General features: G+C 38.3%; 1 protein-coding gene and 1 pseudogene across 2 annotated transcripts; both read left to right on the top strand.

The window, feature by feature from the left end:
- The first annotated feature begins 4,721 nt into the window (after positions 1-4,721).
- Positions 4,722-6,185, top strand: LOC100596239 (annotated as a pseudogene). Its single transcript, XR_004029669.1, has one exon. The product of XR_004029669.1 is annotated as an RNA-binding protein 3 pseudogene (transcript).
- Positions 6,186-14,928: 8,743 nt separating this feature from the next.
- LOC100590012 (olfactory receptor 1440-like) lies at positions 14,929-15,729 on the top strand. The gene has a single exon (XM_003275267.3). It carries the CDS (start codon positions 14,929-14,931, stop codon positions 15,727-15,729), a length of 801 nt encoding a protein of 266 aa, XP_003275315.3.
- The last annotated feature ends 3,430 nt before the right edge of the window (positions 15,730-19,159 follow it).

Raw genomic sequence — 19,159 nt, 5'->3', positions numbered from 1 at the left:
AGGATGATAACCTGCTTAACTAGCCAATTCATTGTACCTCACCTTTTGGGGAAGAAGTGAGGACATCTAGTTCTTGCAAAAATGGAAGCTCCATACTGTAGCGTTGGAGTCTGATACAATGGGAAGCTGTAAATGGGTCTGAATGGTACAAAGGGCAGATACTTCTTACCCACCTTGTCAGATCATCTGAGCCTCACCTATGTCTGAGAATTTTTGTTGTAGCCCCAGCTATTGATGTGGCACCCAGTCTGTGGACCTTCTAACTCTTCATTCAGATGCTGCCTGACAATATCTTGCCTCATGATTGCCCCTCATTCCACACAAAATATTAACTGTATCTCTAATATAGAAGAAAAAAACCCACCTACTTTTTTTCTTTTTCTCTTAATTGTTCTGAAATATTTGAACAGGTAGGCACAAATTCTCTAGTCAAAACCAACTCATTGCATAGCAATGAACAATGCTAGGGTAATGAAAGAGAGAAAAGTCTTTGGGGGGCTGAGGTGAGTGGATCACAAGGTCAGGAGATCGAGACCATCCTGGCTAACATGGTGAAACCCCATCTCTACTAAAAAAAATACTTAGCTGGGCATGGTGGCATGCACCTGTAGTCCCAGCTACTTGGGAGGCTGAGGCAGGAGAATCGCTTGGACTCAGGAGGCAGAGGTTGCAGTGAGCTGAGATCATGTCACTGCACTCCAGCCTGGGTGACAGAGTGAGACTCCATCTCACACACACACACACACACACAAAAAAAAGAGGGAGAAAAGTCATCACTCACATGAAAGATGCATGAGTTTAAAACCAGAAGATATATTTAAATAATCAGAATAAACCCCTGTGAAATGTACTTACTGGTGAGGAAAACAGAAGCAGAGAAAGGCTTTTAAAAATCCACTGAATGACATTTAACAGCCATCTATGAATCTACAGGACTTGTGATCATTTCTCATGGCTTCCCGTAGGCTCTCAGAGAGGGGATCCAAGCAAAGCGCCAGGCTTGTAAACTGACACAGGTGGAGGCATGCATCTTCTAAATTTGGATATTAAAAACAAGTATGCAGTATTACCTATGAGACAGTCTTGCTAAAAATATCAAAACTGAATCATATTAAGTATATCCAGGTCAGGCGTGGTGGCTCCTGCCTGTGATTCCAGCACTTCAGGAGGCCAAGGCAGGATTGCTTGAGCCCAGGAGTTTGAGACCAGCCTGGGGAGCATGATGGAACCCCATCTCTACTAAAAATACAAAAATTAGCCAGGCATGGTGGCATGCATCTGTGGTCCCAGCTACTTGGGAGGCTGAGGCGGTAGGATCACTTGAGCCCAGCAAGCTGAGGTTGCAGTGAACTGTGATAGCGCCACTGCACTGCAGTCTGGGTGACAGAACAAGACCCTGTCTCAAAAAACAAAAAACAAAAAAAGGGAACTCCAACTGCCAATTTATAGGAAATATGGAGGACAGAAAATCAGATTAAACTACTACAGGGAGAGAATCAGCAAAATTCAGATTGTGGGAAGCTCCAAAGGAAAAACAAATAGACTTGAGAGAGAGACAGCGAGGGAGGGAGGTAGAAAGAGAGAGAACTGACACATTTTAAAAAGCCAAAGCTAGTCTTAGCAACTTGACATTTAGGTATGTACATTTGAGTGATAAAGCTATAAGGAAAAGTAAGGAAATAATATAATTATCACAAGATCAGAATAGTGGCTACTGTTAGATGTGAAGCATATTTTCATCATAACTCATTAAGCTGAATATTTTAATGCTGTTTTCTGTATTTGATTATTTTTGAAAATAAAGTTAAAAAATTTAAATAAAATCCAAGTATAACTTGATATTTCTTAATGTTTAAAAGTTAGGGTTTCCGTGTGATGGTACAGACAATATTAAGTAGAATAAAAATATACAAGGGAAAGAGGCAATTTCTGATGACATATAGTTTTAAAAGCCTTTATGAGGTAGAGAGCACTTGATCTGGGTCTATAAACATGACTCAATTTTTGATAGACAAAGTGAAAGTTCCACATAAGGAAAATGGCCTGAGTAGAAACTCAGAACAAGGATGGCAAAAAGTGGATTCTGAGAATGGCAAGCAGACCAGTTTGGCCCAAGTGGGAATTGTAGGTGGGGGACAGCTGATGCTGGGCTCACTGTGGAAGACAAAGTACCCTTCAATGCTTAATCATTGGCTCCCTATTATCAATCACAGAATGTTAATAAATATTAATTTCCAGAGTTGTAAAAAAAAAAAAAAAAAAAAAAGTTAGGGTTCCATTCCAAGATGGCCAAATAGGAACCGCTCCGGTCTGCAGCTCCCAGTGTGATTGACCCAGAAGACGGGTGATTTCTGCATTTTCAACTGAGATACCTGGTTCATCTCACTGGGACTGGTCGGAAAGTGGGTGCAGCCCATGGAGGGTGAGCCGAAGAAGGGTCGGGCATCACCTCACCCGGGAAGTGCAAGGGGTCGGGGGATTTCCCTTTCTTAGCCAAGGGGATCCGTGATAGACTGTACTGGGAAAATCAGGACACTGCCACCTAAACACCGTGCTTTTCCAATGGTCTTAGCAAATGGCATATGAGGAGATTATATCCTGTGCCTGGCTCAATGGGTCCTACACCCATGGAGATCGAAATGCAAGGTGGCAAGCCAGGCTGAGGGAGGGGTGTCCACCATGGCTGAGGCTTGAGTAGGTAAACAAAGCAGTCTGGAAGCTTGAACTGGGTGGGGCCCACTGTAGCTCAACGAGGCCCACCTGCCTCTGTAGACTCCACCTCCAGGGGCAGGGCATAGCTGAGCAAAAGGCAGCAGAAACTTCTACAGACTTAAATGTCCCTGTCTGACAGCTCTGCAGAGAGCAGTGGTTCTCCCAGCATGGTGTTTGAGCTCTGAGAACGGACAGAAAATCTCCTCAAGTGGGTCCTGAATCCCATGTAGCCTAACTTGGAGACACCTCCCAGTAGGAGCCAATTAACACCTCATACAGACAGGTGCCCCTCTGAGACGAAGGTTCCAGAGGAAGGATCAGGCAGCAATATTTGCTGCTCTGCAATATTTGCTGTTCTGCAGCCTCCGCTGGTAATACCCAGGAAAACAGGGTCTGAAATGGACCTCCAGCAAACTCCAACAGACTGAGGACCTCCAACAGGCTGAGGGACATAATTGTTAGAAGAAAAACTAACAAACAGAAAGGAATAACATCAACATCAACAAAAAAGACATCCACACCAAAACCCCATCTGTAGGTCACCGACATCAGAGACTAAAGGTAGATAAAACCACAAAGATGGGGAGAAACTAGAGCAGAAAAGCTGAAAATTCTAAAAACCAGAGTGCCCCTTCTCTGAAGGATTGCAGCTCCTCACCAGCAACGGAACAAAGCAGGACAGAGAATGACTTTGATGAGTTGACAGAAGTAGGCTTCAGAAAGTTGGTAATAATGAACCTCTCTGAGCTAAAGGAGGATGTTTGAACCCATCGCAAGAAAGCTAAAAAACCTTGAAAAAAGATTAGATGAATGGATAACTAGAATAAACAGTATAGAGAAGACCTTAAATGACCTGATGGAGCTAAAAACCATGGCATGAGGACTACATGACGCATGCACAAACTTCAGTAGCTGATTCCAAGTGGAAGAAGGGTATTGGTGATTGAAGATCGAATGAATGAAATGAAGCAAGAAGAGAAGTTTAGAGAAAAAAGAGTAAAAAGAAATGAACAAAGCCTCCAAGAAATATAGGACTATGTGAAAAGACCAAATCTATGTTTGATTGGTGTACCTGAAAGTGACAGGGAGAATGGAACCAAGCTGGAAAACACTCTTCAGGATATTATCCAGGAGAACGTTCCCAACCTAGCAAGGCAGGCCAACATTCAACTTTAGGGAATACAGAGAACACCACAAAGATACTCCTCGAGAAGAGCAACCCAAAGACGTATAATTGTCAGATTCACCAAGGTTGAAATGAAGGAAAAAATGCTAAGGGCAGCCAGAGAGAAAGGTTGGGTTACCCACAAAGGGAAGCCCATCAGACTAACAGCGGATCTCTCGGCAGAAACTCTACAAGCCAGAAGAGAGTGGGGGCCAATATTCAACATTCTTAAAGAAAAGAATTTTCAACCCAGAATTTCATATCCAGCCAAACTAAGCTTCATAAGTGAAGGAGAAATAAAATACTTTACAGACAAGCAAACGCTGAGAGATTTCATTACCACCAGACCTGCCTTGAAAGAGCTCCTGAAAGAAGCACTAAATGTGGGAAGGAACAACCAGTACCAGCCACTGTAAAAACATCCCAAATTGTAAAGACCATCAATGCTAGGAAGAAACTGCATCAACTAACAGGCAAAATAACCAGCTAACATTATAATGGCAGGATCAAATTCACACATAACAATATTAACCTTAAATGTAAATGGGGTAAATACCCCAATTAAAAGACACAAACTGGCAAATTGGATAAGAGCCAAGACCCATCAGTGTGCTGTATTCAGGAGACCCATCTCATGTGCAGAGACACATATAGGCTCAAAACAAAGGGAGGTAGGAAGATCTACCAAGCAAATGGAAAGCAAAAAAAAAAAAAAAAAAAAAAAAAAAAAGCAGGGGTAGCAATCTAGTCTCTGATAAAACCTACTTTAAACCAACAAAGATCGAAAGAGACAAAGAAGGGCATTACATAATGGTAAAGGGTTCAATTTAACAAGAAGAGCTCATCAATCATCTTCCCGCGCAGCCCCTTCTCTGTTTTCTGTGCTCCTCCGAGCTCGCTGTTTGTCCAGGTTTTTTACGTTTTAATTTCCAGGACTTGAACTGCCATGTCCTCTGAAGAAGGAAAGCTCTTCGTGGGAGGGCTCAACTTTAACACCGACGAGCAGGCACTGGAAGACCACTTCAGCAGTTTCAGACCTATCTCTGAGGTCGTCGTTGTCAAGGACCGGGAGACTCAGCAGTCCAGGGGTTTTGGTTTCATCACCTTCACCAACCCAGAGCCTGCTTCAGTTGCCATGAGAGCCATGAACGGAGAGTCTCTGGATGGTCGTCAGATCCGTGTGGATCATGCAGGCAAGTCTGCTCGGGGAACCAGAGGAGGTGGCTTTGGGGCCCATGGGCGTGGTCGCAGCTACTCCAGAGGTGGTGGGGACCAGGGCTATGGGAGTGGCAGGTATTATGACAGTCGACCTGGAGGGTATGGATATGGATATGGACGTTCCAGAGACTATAATGGCAGAAACCAGGGTGGTTATGACCACTACTCAGGAGGAAATTACAGAGACAATTATGACAACTGAAATGAGACATGCACATAATGTAGATACACAAGGAATAATTTCTGATCCAGGATCGTCCTTCCAAATGGCTGTATTTATAAAGGTTTTTGGAGCTGCACTGAAGCATCTTATTTTATAGTATATCAACCTTTTGTTTTTAAATTGACCTTCCAAGGTAGCTGAAGACATTTTAGACAGTTCCATCTTTTTTTAAATTTTTTCTGCCTATTTAAAGACAAATTATGGGACGTTTGTAGAACCTGAGTATTTTTCTTCTTACCAGTTTTTTAGTTTGAGCTCTTAGGATTATTGGAGCTAGCAATAATTGGTTCTGGCAAGTTTGGCCAGACTGACTTCAAAAAATTAATGTGTAACCAGGGACATTTTAAAAACCTGTACACAGTGTTTATTGTGGTTAGGAAGCAATTTTCCAAATGTACCTATAAGAAATGTGCATCAAGCCAGCCTGACCAACATGGTGAAACCCCATCTGTACTAAACATAAAAAAATTAGCTGGGCGTGGTGGTGCATGTCTGCAATCCCAGCTACTCAGGAGGCTGAGGCAGGAGAATCGCTTGAAGCCGGGAGGTGGAGGTTGCAGTGAGCCAAGATCACGCCACTGTACTCCAGCCTGGGCAACAGCGAGACTCCATCTCAAAAAAAAAGAAAAAAGGAAATGTGTATCAAGAACATGATTATCCAGGGGTATTTTCTAATTCAGATCATCAAACTGATTATATAGAAGAGTTGGCTTTAAAATGTTTGCAAATGTCTTTTTTTTTTTTAATACTGGAAGAAAAAATATTCTGTTGTGTCTCATACAGTGATTAGGATGTCTTTCACAGAGCTTATTAAAAAGATGAAACCTGAAAAACAAAACAAAACAAAACAAAAACAAAAAACAAAAACAAGAAGAGCTAACTATCCTAAATATATATGCACCCAATACAGGAGCACCCAGATTCATAAAGCAAGTCCTTAGAGACCTAAAAAGATATTTAGACTCCCACACAATAATAATGGGAGACTTTAACACCCCACTGTCATTGTTAGATCAACAAGACAGAAGGTTAACAAGGATATCCAGGAATTGAACTCAGCTCTGCACAAAGCAGACCTAATAGACATCTACAGAAGTCTCCACACCAAACCAACAGAATATACATTCTTCTCAGCGCCACACCGCACTTATTCCAAAATTGACCAAGTAGTTGGAAGTAAAGCACTCCTCAGCAAATGTAAAAGAATAGAAATCACAACAAACTGTCTCTCAGACCACAGTGGAATCAAACTAGAACTAGGATTACGAAACTCACTCAAAACCGCTCAACTACATGGAAACTGAACAACCTGCTCCTGAATGACTACTGGATAAATAACAAAATGAAGGCAGAAATAAAGATGTTCTTTGAAACAAATGAGAAAAAGGACACAACATACCAGAATCTCTGGGACACATTTAAGGCAGTGTGTAGAGGGAAATTTATAGCACTAAATGCCCACAAGAAAAAGCAGGAAAGATCTAAAATTGACACCCTAACATCACAACTAAAAGAACTAGAAAAGCAAGAGCAAACACATTCAAAAGCTAGCAGAAGGCAAGAAATAACTAAGATGAGAGCAGAATGGAAGTAGATAGAGACACAAAAAACCCTTCAAAAAATCAATGAATCCAGGAGCTGGTTTTTTGGAAAGATCAACAAAATTAACAGACTGCTAGCAAGACTAATAAAGAAGAATAGAGAGAAGAATCAAATAGATGCAATAAAAAAATGATAAAAGGGATGTCACCACCCATCCCACGGAAATACAAGCTACTATCAGTGAATACTATAAACATCTCTACACAAAGAAACTAGAAAATCTAGAAGAAATGGATAAATTCCTGGACACAAACACCCTCCCAAGACCAAACCACGAAGAAGTTGAATCGCTGAATAGACCAATAACAGGCTCTGAAATTGAGGCAATAATTAATAGCCTTCCAACCAAAAAAAGTCCAGGACCAGATGGATTCACAGCCGAATTCTACCAGAGGTACAAAAAGGAGCTGGTACCATTCTTTCTGAAACTATTTTAATCAATAGAAAAAGAGGGAATCCTCCCTAACTCATTTTATGAAGCCAGCATCATCCTGATACCAAAGCCTGGCAGAGACACAACAATAAAAGATAATTTAAGACCAATATCCCTGATGAACATTGATGCGAAAATCCTCAATAAAATACTGGCAAACTGAATCCAGCAGCACATCAAACAGCTTATCCACCATGATCAAGTTGGCTTCATCCCTGGGATGCAAGGCTGGTTCAACATAAGTAAATCAATAAATGCAATCCATCACATAAACAGAACCAAAGACAAAAACCACATGATTATCTCAATAGATGCAGAAAAGGCCTTCAACAAAATTCAACAGCCCTTCACGCTAAAAACTCTCAATAAACTAGGTATTGATGGGACATATCTCAAAATAATAAGTGCTATTTATGACAAACCCACAGCCAGTATCATACTGAATGGGCAAAAACTGGAAGCATTCCCTTTGAAAACTGGCAAAAGACAGGGATGCCCTCTCTCACCACTCCTATTCAACAGCGTTGGAAGTTCTAGCAGGGCAATCAGGAAAGAGAAAGAAATACAGGGTATTCAATTAGGAAAAGAGGAAGCCAATTTGTCCCTGTTTGTAGATGACATGATTGTATATTTAGAAAACCCCATCATCTCAGCCCAAAACCTCCTTAAGCTGATAGGCAACTTCAGCAAAGTCTCGGGATACAAAATCAATGTGCAAAAATCACAAGCATTCTTATACACCAATAACAGACAAACAGAGAGCCAAATCAGGAGTGAACTCCCATTCACAATTGCAAAAGAATAAAATACCTCAGAATCCAACTTACAAGGGATGTGAAGGACCTCTTCAAGGAGAACTACAAACCACTGCTCAATGAAATAAAAGAGGACACAAACAAATGGAAGAACATTCCATGCTCATGGATAGGAAGAATCAATATTGTGAAAATGGCCATATTGTCCAAGGTAATTTATAGATTCAATACCATTCCCATCAAGGTACCAATGACTTTTCACAGAATTGGAAAAATCTATTTGAAAGTTCATATAGAACCAAAAAAGAGCCCGCATTGCCAAGACAATCCTAAGCCAAAAGAACAAAACTGGAGATATCACTCTACCTGACTTCAAACTATACTACAAGGCTACAGTAACCAAAACAGCATGATACTGGTACAAAAACAGAGATATAGACCAATGGAACAGAACAGAGCCCTCAGAAATGATACCACACATCTACAACCATCTGATCTTTGACAAACCTGACAAAAACAAGAAATGGGGAAGGGATTCCCTATTTGATAAATGGTGGTGGGAAAACTGGCTAGCCATATGTAGAAAGCTGAAACTGGATCCCTTCCTTACACCTTATACAAAAATGAATTCAAGATGGATGAAAGACTTAAATGTTAGACCTAAAACCATAAAAACCTAGGCAATACCACTCAGGACATAGGCATGGGCAAGGACTTCACGACTAAAACACCAAAAGCAATGGCAACAGAAGCCAAAATTGACGAATGGGATCTAATTAAACTAAAGAGCTTCTGCACAGCAAAAGAAACTACCATCAGAGTGAACAGGCAACCTACAGAATGGCAGGAAAGTTTTGCAATGCCCACCAAACAAAGGGCTAATATCTAGAATCTACAAAGAACTTAAACAAATTTACAAGAATAAATCAAACAACCCTATCAAAAAGTGGGCCAAGGATATAAACAGACACTTTTCAAAAGAAGACATTTATGCAGCCAACATCCACACCAAAAAATGCTCATCATCACTGGTCATCAGAGAAACGCAAGTCAAAATCACAATGAGATACCATCTCACACCAGTTAGAATGGCGATCATTAAAAAGTCAGGAGATAACAGGTGCTGGAGAGGATGTGGAAAAATAGGAATGATTTTACACTGTTGGTGGGAGTGTAAACTAGTTCAACCATTGTGGAAGACATTGTGGTGATTCCTCAAGGATCTAGAACTAGAAATACCATTTGACCCAGCCATCCCATTACTGGGTATATACCCAAAGGATTATAAATCATGCTGCTATAAAGACACATGCACACGTATGTTTAGTGCAGCACTATTCAAAATAGCAAAGACTTGGAACCAACCCAAATGTCCATCACTGATAGACTGGATTAAGAAAATGTGGCACATATACACCATGGAATACTATGCAGCCATAAAAAGGATGAGTTCATGTCCTTTGTGGTGACATGGATGAAGCTGGAAACCATCATTCTGAGCAAACTGTTGCAAGGAGAGAAAAACAAACACCACATGTTCTCACTCATAGGTGGAAATTGAACAATGAGAACACTTGGACACAGGATAGGGAACATCACACACCGGGACTTGTCGTGGGGTAGGGGAATGGGGGAGGGATAGCATTAGTAGAAATACCTAATGTAAATGACGAGTTAATGGGAGCAGCAAACCAACATGGCACATGTATACATATATAACAAACCTGCATGTTGTGCTCATATACCCTAAACTTAAAGTATAATAAAAAGGAAAAGAAAAAAAAGTTATAGGTAAAAAGCTAGTATGACATAATATTACAGTTAAGGCTAATGAGATCAGGAACATCTGGGTTGCATTAATGTTATTAAGAAGACAAAATACAAGAGTTCAAGAGTAAAATAATTATTAAATTTTGAAGTAGAATTTACAAAGCTTTAAAAACATACAATGCCATGTAACAAATGCTGAATTTAAAAACCTATACTTATAAAATGAGCAGTTTTTTATAGAAATATGAACAGAAAATGGAGAAATTAAAACAATAATATTATTAACAAAAACAAAATGCTAACATTTATTGAGTGCTTCCACGTACTTTCCAGGTATCTCATTTAAATTCATCACAACCCTATAAGATAACCCTCTTATGACCTCCCATTTACTGATTAAGAAACTGAGGCATAGTGAGATTAAGAAGGATGATCAAGGGCCCGTATCTCATAAGTAACAAAGTCAAAATTCAACCCCAAGCAAATCTGTTCAGAGCCAGACACATAATCACAAAAGACACAATAAATAGCAGGTTTTGACTTAAAATGCTGGGGACCATTCAATGTCATCTGCTAAAACAATCTCTGTTTACACTTGCTGTCCTGACATGATTATTAATAACTCCTTTTTCATGCCCAAAGTTGTCCAGTTTAGGTAGTATATGTAATGGTCACTCTACCTTGAAAGTCCCTCCCAGATATCATGATTCTAAAAGTATGAAAAGAAAAATTAGAACTTGATTCAATTAGGTGATGAGGGGCACACTGTAAAGAAATGGAATCAACTGGGAATATTTATCTATGTTTTCTCTAGTGTTTCTCATAATTCTAGAGAGTAATTATTGGTGCTTTCTGTTAATTGCCTCTTCTCTCCCCACACCCAAAGGAAACATTTAAGAGAATCTTTAGTTGTAAACACCTTTCTTGCAGCAATGGCCATTAGGAGCCATGGCCAAAAGCACAGAGCCCAGGGGAAGCTGAACACGCATATTTTGATGCTTGTGGCCTCTAATTTCTGAAACAACATGACACTTATCTGGGGATAAGATCACACTCCAGTGGAAGGCAGCGTGGCAGCAGTACCTCCCAGAATTTCACCAAGATACACCTGTCAGGAGCCAAACACCTGCATGAACATTTGGGTGGGTAAAATCAGAATGGGGGCAACTTGGCTTCCATGCTTGAAACACTTTCCTTCTTTCTTCTTTCTCCTGTAACCCTGCTCTCTTACGCACTTGACAAAGACCTCATGCATCCAGGCTCAACATCTGTTTTTGTTTGTTTTTTGGAAAACTCATGATCCCTCTTCCCCACTCTTGTTGAATAATATTGATTTTAACAGAAACCAAGGTATTGGAGCTGAAAAAAATAATCTCACAGTGTTTAAAACACTAACCAGTGAGTAAAGTGGAATTGGAGGCATGGAGTTTTCCTGATAGCTTATAATCTGGACCATGGAACCTAATATTTTTACCACCAAATAATCCCATTTTCCCTATAAAAATGTGTTTTAGTTAGCAAACTACCTTTAGGATATAGTTATTATTATTCATTATTAGTATAACAACTCCCGTTTTTGACAGCCTAGTTGTTACTTTACATATCATAGTTAAGTTCTTGCAAAAGCCTATGAAGTGATGATGATTCTTCCCATAGAGATGAAGAAATGAAGGCACATAAAGGTGAATTACTTTGCCCCAAATCACAAAGTCGATTAATGGTGACGCCAAATATACTCTGCTTTTCAGTAGTTAGTTTCCGAAGTTTATTTATCAGAGATAATTAAAACTTTTGCTGAGTCTAAAATAGAGTAGCCAAAGGGAGTTAATGTAATTTTATGCTGAAGCAACTTGATACTGTTTTTTGTATAAATGTGTAATTTTAATAACTTTATGAAATATTAAAAATGATCATTTATGGCCATCTTCGCAGGTCAAGGGGATATTAATAGTTGCAATAGTTGATGCAGAGGGCGATTTACTTTAGCTACAATTTATGTTGGGCCAGTGTGACCTTTAGACTCCACCTACTTTTATTTTATTTATAATTTAAAATGAATCCACAAAGCTCTAACAACTTATGCATTAATTTAATTAAATGGTGCAATGCTAATAGTGACCAGGAAAATAAAGATGAAAGAGATAAAAACTGTATGTAAATTGGTAGTATAGCATAACTGTTCAATGCTGGACCCTGGTGTCAGTCTATCTGAGAGGGTTCCTAGCTGTATCACTTATTAATATTGAGATCATGGGAAAGTTCCCTGACTTCCTGTGCTTTATATTAAAATGAGGTTGTTGTGAAGATTAAATAAATGTCTTAGAAGAATGGCTAGGACAGTAAGTGCTGAATAACTGTTACATATTATTATTATTGATGACATACTCTAAAAATTATAGTTGATTTATCTTTTTGATATTCAAAATCCATCAGTATGCAAACAATATTAATAGGTTTAAGCCACTTATCACTCACTAGTTCTGTTCTGCATATTTTCTTCACTCATTATATATTAATTATGCCTAGTGTTCAATTATTGGAACGCTAAGCACGTGGGGGTCATTTATTTATTTTATTTATTTATTTTTATCTTTTATTTTTTCACTGTGCTTACTTTGAGGTAGTAATTTTTTTATTATTACTATACTTTAAGTTCTAGGGTACATGTGCACAACGTGCAGGTTTGTTACATATGTATACATGTGCCATGTTGGTGTGCTGCACCCACTAACCCGTCATTTACATTAGGTATTCCTCCTAATGCTATCCGTCCCCCATCTCCCCACCCTATGACAGGCCCCGGTGCGTGATGTTCCCCACCCTGTGTCCAAGTGTTCTCATTGTTCAATTCCCACCTATGAGTGAGAACATGCGGTGTTTGTTTTTCCGTCCTTGCGATAGTTTGCTCAGAATTATGGTTTCCAGCTTCATCCATGTCGCTATGAAGGACATGCACTCATCCTTTTTTATGGCTGCATAGTATTCCATGGTGTATATGTGCCACATTTTCTTAATCCAGTCTATCAGTGATGGACATTTGGGTTGGTTCCAAGTCTTTGCTATAGTGAATAGTGCCACAGTAAACATACGTGTGCATGTGTCTTTATAGTAGCATGGCTTGTAATCCTTTGAGTATATACCCAGTAATGGGATAGCTGGGTCAAATGGTATTTCTAGTTCTAGATCCTCGAGGAATCACCACACTGACTTCCACAATGGTTGAACTAGTTTACACTGCATGTGGGAGTCATTTATATCCTACTGCTCAAGGTCATAGCAAAGGTCTGATTTTTCAAATTCAAAAAATTGCAACCTCAGGTATAAATTGGTTAATGTGAGTAAAATATTTTAATAAAACAGTGTATAAAAATCAATAATTATCTAAAACAAAAATAGCTTGTGAGCAGTAGCATTGTTCTACAGTTTTGAAAATGTCATACATCTCTGCTTCTTAGAAGGCTGCTGGATTCTTATATTTGTTTCTCTTTCAATCTGTTGCAATAAACAGTTTTGGTTGAGGAAATCTGGCCTCACATAGATATGTAATTGGAAAAAGAAGGAGTATTTTAACAGTCTTTTCAGAGAGTCATGTATAAACTTCTTTAATACTATACCAAAACTCCACAGATGGTAGTTTCTTAAAGGGTAGTTGTAAAATTGAAGACCGTATCAATGAACTTAGCATACATAGTTACATCCACTAGTCTATCTTGACTTTGAATGGATTTTTTTTACCCAGGAAGAACTTTGATCTTTCAGACCACCTTTGAAAGGGTTTCAGTGGCCTCAAAATAGAGCACCACACTTGGACTCAACTCTCTACTAGCCCTTGTATCTATTATTTGAGTTTTTGTTTTACAGAGGATTTTGTTTTCTAGAGAATACACTTAGTATTGGAATTTGAGGGTTATATTGTGTTTACATATTCTTCCATATTAAGTGTTACTGAACTGCTTTCCAAAGCAATCATAGTAGTTTGCACTCCCAATAACAGGGGATGAGGATTCCATTTATTTTATGTTCTAGTCAATACTTGATATTGCCCCACTTCTTAATTTTTGTCAAAATGGCAAGTGTGAAATTGTATCCACTGTTTTAATTTGCATTTCCATAATTATTCATTAGATTTAACATTATTTAATATAATAATGTTAGTGAATAGTTTGAAAATATGTAATTAGTTTTCAATTATGATATTTTTCTAATGATCAATTTGCTACTGATTTCTAACTTAATAACACTGTAGTCAGAGAATGTTACCTATATGACCCATTAAACATTTAAATTTAAGTTTTTCACAAACCAAAAGAGTGCTTCAAAATTATGCTAGAAAGATATCCCCTAATGACACCACTTTCATAAAATTCTTGCTATGTGCATGACAGATACCATACATAACCTCAGTTAGAACCTGAGACAGGTTTACTATCCCTATTTTACTGATGAAATAACAAGCACAAAGATACTAACACAGTTTGTAGGTAGCAGAACCACAATCCAAAAACAGCAGTATGACATGTAAGTCCATGCTCTTAGTCACTGAATTATGCACAGGGATTGTAATTCCATTAGCAATATGCTAAAGTTTCCAAAACGTCTTTTAACAAATCCCTTCCAAATGTTCTTATACTTTCTTTTGTTCTCATAAGAGCCTGATAGGTTAACAATGAAAAGGGTAGTTATCCTCTTTTACATGTGGAAAAACTGCTGCACAGAACCATTGTAGCTCTTAAGGGCCAAGGTTAATCAGGGTTATTTCCTTTAACTTGGATCAATATTTCACTTGGTTCTGTGTTCAGTGTGGATACAAGGTAGTTTATTTCAACAGAAATTGGGATAACAACTGACATAGAGATTTATACTCTTTTTTCCTACAGATACTAGAATCACCAGTGCAATGACTGGGGAAAGGAACAGTACAAGAATTACAAAGTTCATTCTCTTGGGATTCTCTGAATTTCCAAAGCTCACTATTTTCCTCTTTTCAATATTCCTAGGGATCTACCTCCTGACAGTGTCCTGGAACATAAGCCTCATCACCCTTATCAGGATGGACTCCCATCTGCATACACCTATGTACTTTTTCCTTAGTAATCTGTCGTTTCTGGACATCTGCTATGTTTCCACTATAGCCCCCAAGATGCTCTCAGACTTCCTCAAGAAGCATAAATTCATCTCCTTTATGGGGTGCAGTATGCAGTACTTTTTCTTCTCTAGCCTAGGTCTAACTGAGTGCTGTCTTCTGGCAGCCATGGCTTATGATCGATATGCTGCCATTTGTGACCCTCTGCTCTACAGGGCCATCATGTCGCCCATCCTTTGCGTGCAGATGGTGGCAGGATCTTGTATAACTGGATTCTTAGGCTCATTTATCCAACTCTGTGCCTTGCTTCAGCTCCATTTCTGTGGGCCAAATGTCATCAACCATTTCTTCTGTGATCTGCCCCAGCTGCTGATTCTATCCTGTTCTGACACCTTTTTCTTTCAAGTAATGACCTCTGTTCTCACAGTGATCTTTGGACTCACGTCTGTCTTAGTTATCATGATATCTTACAGTTATATCATTGCCACCATTCTGAAGATCTCCTCAGCTGAAGGCAGAGCCAAAGCTTTCAACACTTGTGCTTCTCACCTGACAGCAGTGATCCTTTTCTTTGGCTCAGGTATCTTTGTTTATATGTATCCTAATGCTGGTGATTCCCTGAGCCAAAACAAGTTGGCATCAGTCTTATACACAGTTATAATCCCCATGTTAAATCCAGTGATCTACAGCCTGAGGAACAAGGAAATCAAAGATGCCCTAAACAGATGGAAGAAGAGAATCTTCTCCTGGTGTTATGGAATGAAATAATGGAATTTATTTCAGATGTATAAATAGTGTAGGAGGAACAACAACTAAACATTTATTTTCGACTCTCCTGATTGTTGTCAGAATTGCAGTTGCTCCTTATATAAACCCAGGGCTGGCACAAAATCAGGCAAATGCATAAAAGATATCTTCAAATTTAATAGCCATTCTTTCTCAGTTGTAATCTAATAAATCAATAGGCCAGGCAAACCACAAGTATTTTTTGTAGCTAGTTGTGGCAATGGGACAGTTCACCTTGAATATTCAATTTCTATCTAACATAGCACTGCCTTAAGAACCAGAGATGCTATTACTGGTCAGGGCTTCCAGGAGACTAGCAAGCTTTCTCATAGCATCTTATTTTAGGTAGAAGAGGGATTACTGTTAATACAGAGAGATCCTTTTAAAAATAATTTCCCAATTAAGTTAAAACTCACGTTTAACCTATTCTTTCACATCTGGAAATTTTGGATTAATTTCTTCATTTGTGCATTTGTCCAAAGCCAAATATTCATATCAGGTAAAAGGCTTGCTAAAGTCACACAGATAGAAATTTGTTGTAATAGGAATGCTTAACATGTCTGCTAAGTTAAGATTTGGTTGACCAGCTAGCTAGCTAGGTATTCCTAGACAATTCCTTGTATGTTATTACTATAGTGTCTTTGTTTTTCCATCTTATCTCTACCATGTAACCAGAAAAGAGAATCAGAAACTGGTCCCCTGTTGGTGAGGTAATCTAGTTCCCAATTTTGGCATTTCCAACCGTCTTACTGTTAACATCTTTGGCTTGTTTAATAGGCCAAGCCCCTATTAGAAAGTTGTTTTTCCAATAATTAACAAATAGGAAGTGGTTGGTAAAATTATCTATAAAGAACAGAACCTCTGGAACCACAAGAAAGTCTGAATTTGGCTGTTTCCCTTGTAACTTACTACAAGATACAGAAGAATACTAGAGAATTGAGACTTAAAATACCAAACAAGGAAAGGAAGCTGAGGCAGAAGGCACAGTTCTGTTGTTTAATCTTCTGGTAGGATTCTGACTTCTGTAATCTTAGGCCCGAAATCATGGAAATTTTCAAGAGATTATTTCCAGTAAAAGGCATTTTGTATATCCCCCCACCTCCCTCTGTATTCAGAAGGGAAAATTTCAAATCCCCATGAGGGTTCGGTTGGTAAAAAACTTACAACAAACCTTTTAGATAACCGTAGGCATTACAGTGTGAGAAGTTCTGCTTCTAATAAATACTCCATATCCCTGGGGGTAGAATTCAATTTCAGGGAGCTTGGAGATGAAAGGGAAAGTTATTTTGGAAGACAACTGATTTACATTTATTGGATAGGATTTTGTCAAGAGAAGTTTGATATGGGGTTGCAGGCCTAGGTTTCATGTAAAGTTTTTTGTTGTTGTTTCTGTTTTTTGTTTTTTTTTTTAACTAACTCTTGTTAGTGACCCCATTCAGACTTCCCTTGGCTTTAGTTTAAAACAAAGGATATTAGCTGATGACTCTACTGAGATTGAGAGAGAAGTAACTTCCTAAGTGCCATTTGTTTCATTTGGTTGGGTGTTTAATGCTTTTATGGCCACTGATTATTAGAATCTCTGAAGAGAAATACTACTTGGACTTGATATCACAACCAGCAGAAATGCTTTATTATGTTAAATTCAAAATCTCCTTATGAAAAATATGATCTTCAGAAAAGAATGATGTAGCCTTTGAGTCAGAAAGCCCTATCTCTACAGAAGACCAGAATACTTTTTATTTTGATATTCAAATCATCTCTAGGATGTGGGTGTATAGGATGCATATCCCTGTGCAGAAATTTCTTATGAACAACAAAGGTTCGGAGATTAACTGGTCATAACAGAGGCTCACAAATTAAAGACAAACTCTTGGACAATATCATATATTTCTCTTTTTGTAACTACTTGTGATTAACATTTTTGTATTGGTGATGTATTTTTAGAACAAAAAATGTACTTTATGTGGTGTACTATGGGAAAATTGTCTGCATGTTTTAATTATATTCTATAATATTTTATCGGTCTCTGGGCTGCTGCAGAAGCTTAGCACCATGGCTGGGAATGAAAGTCCTTGGGATATGAAACAGTAAATTCTGTGTTTTAAGAAGATGCATTTTCCTTGCTGTGTTAGTAGACGAGGATAGGGTTTAATAGCTTCTAGGACTCTGGGCATAGGTTAAACACTCCTGACTCAGCACTGATTGCTGATTGGCAGTTCTGCTTATCACTACGTATCTCAATTAATTTATATTCAAAATTTGGAAAATGATTTTATATATGCCTATATCACATTTTGTATAAGTGCTCTAATAGCTTATTTTTGGCACATGAAGGTAGAAAAGTGAAGATAATAGTGGAGCTTTCAACAGGTCCCTAAGTTTTCTAAGTTGAGCCACATCCAGGGAAGTAGATCAATGGTTGGCTATACCTATGAAAAGGATGTTTGAGCAGGGTTAGCACCTGGTACACAGGGAATCAGTATGCCTGTTTTTATCTGAGGACATGATCACTATGCCCACTGTAAAAACAAGATCTGACTTGTTTTACGAGATACGCTTTCTACAAGAAACTCACTTCGCTTATAAAGACACATATAGACTGAAAATGAAGGGATGGAAAAAGATAGTTCATACAAATGGAAAACAAAAAAGAGCAGGAGTAGCTATACTAATATCAGATAAAATAGATTTTAAGAAAAAACCTGTAAAAAAGCAAAGAAGCTCACTATATAATGATAGAGGGGTCAATTCAGCAAGAGGACATAACAATTGTAAATACATATGCACCCAGTGCTGAAGCACTCAAATATCTAAAGCAAATATTATTAGAGCTAAATACAGAGACAGACCCCAGTGCAGTAATAGTTGGGAGTTCAACACCCCACTTTCACCATGGTACAGATTATCTAGACTACAAATCAAGAAAGAAAAATCAGACTAAATTTGCACTATAGACCAAATTGACCTAATAGATATTTAGGGAACATTTCAGCCAACAGCTTCAGAATACACATTCTTCTTAAGAGGATGTAAAACATTCTTCAGTATAGACAATGTTTTAGGCCACAAAATGAGTCTCAAAAAATTTAACAAGGTTGAAATAGCATCTGGTATCTTTTCTGACCACAAAGGAATAAAACTAAAAATCAATAAAAGAAATTTTGAAAACTATAAAATACACAGACATTAAACAATCTGCTCATGAATGACCATTGAGTCAATAAAAAAGAAGTAAGTTTAAAAATGTATTGAAACAAATGAAAATGGAAACACAATGTACAATACCTATAGGACATAGCAAAAACAGTATGAAGAGGGAAGTTTATATCAATAAACATCTACACTAAAATAGTAAAAGACTTTGAATCAATAATCTAAGCAAGAGTAAAGTGAACCCTAAAGTTAGTAGAAG

The sequence above is a fragment of the Nomascus leucogenys genome, chromosome 4 (genome assembly GCF_006542625.1).
Source record: "Nomascus leucogenys isolate Asia chromosome 4, Asia_NLE_v1, whole genome shotgun sequence".
Classification (NCBI taxonomy): domain Eukaryota; kingdom Metazoa; phylum Chordata; class Mammalia; order Primates; family Hylobatidae; genus Nomascus; species Nomascus leucogenys.
This window is presented reverse-complemented; position numbering and strand designations above follow the sequence as displayed.

Excerpts from the sequence above, each read along its gene's own strand:
- LOC100590012 (XM_003275267.3), top strand. The coding sequence starts at position 14,929 with ATGGACTCCCATCTGCATACACCTATGTACTTTTTCCTTAGTAATCTG.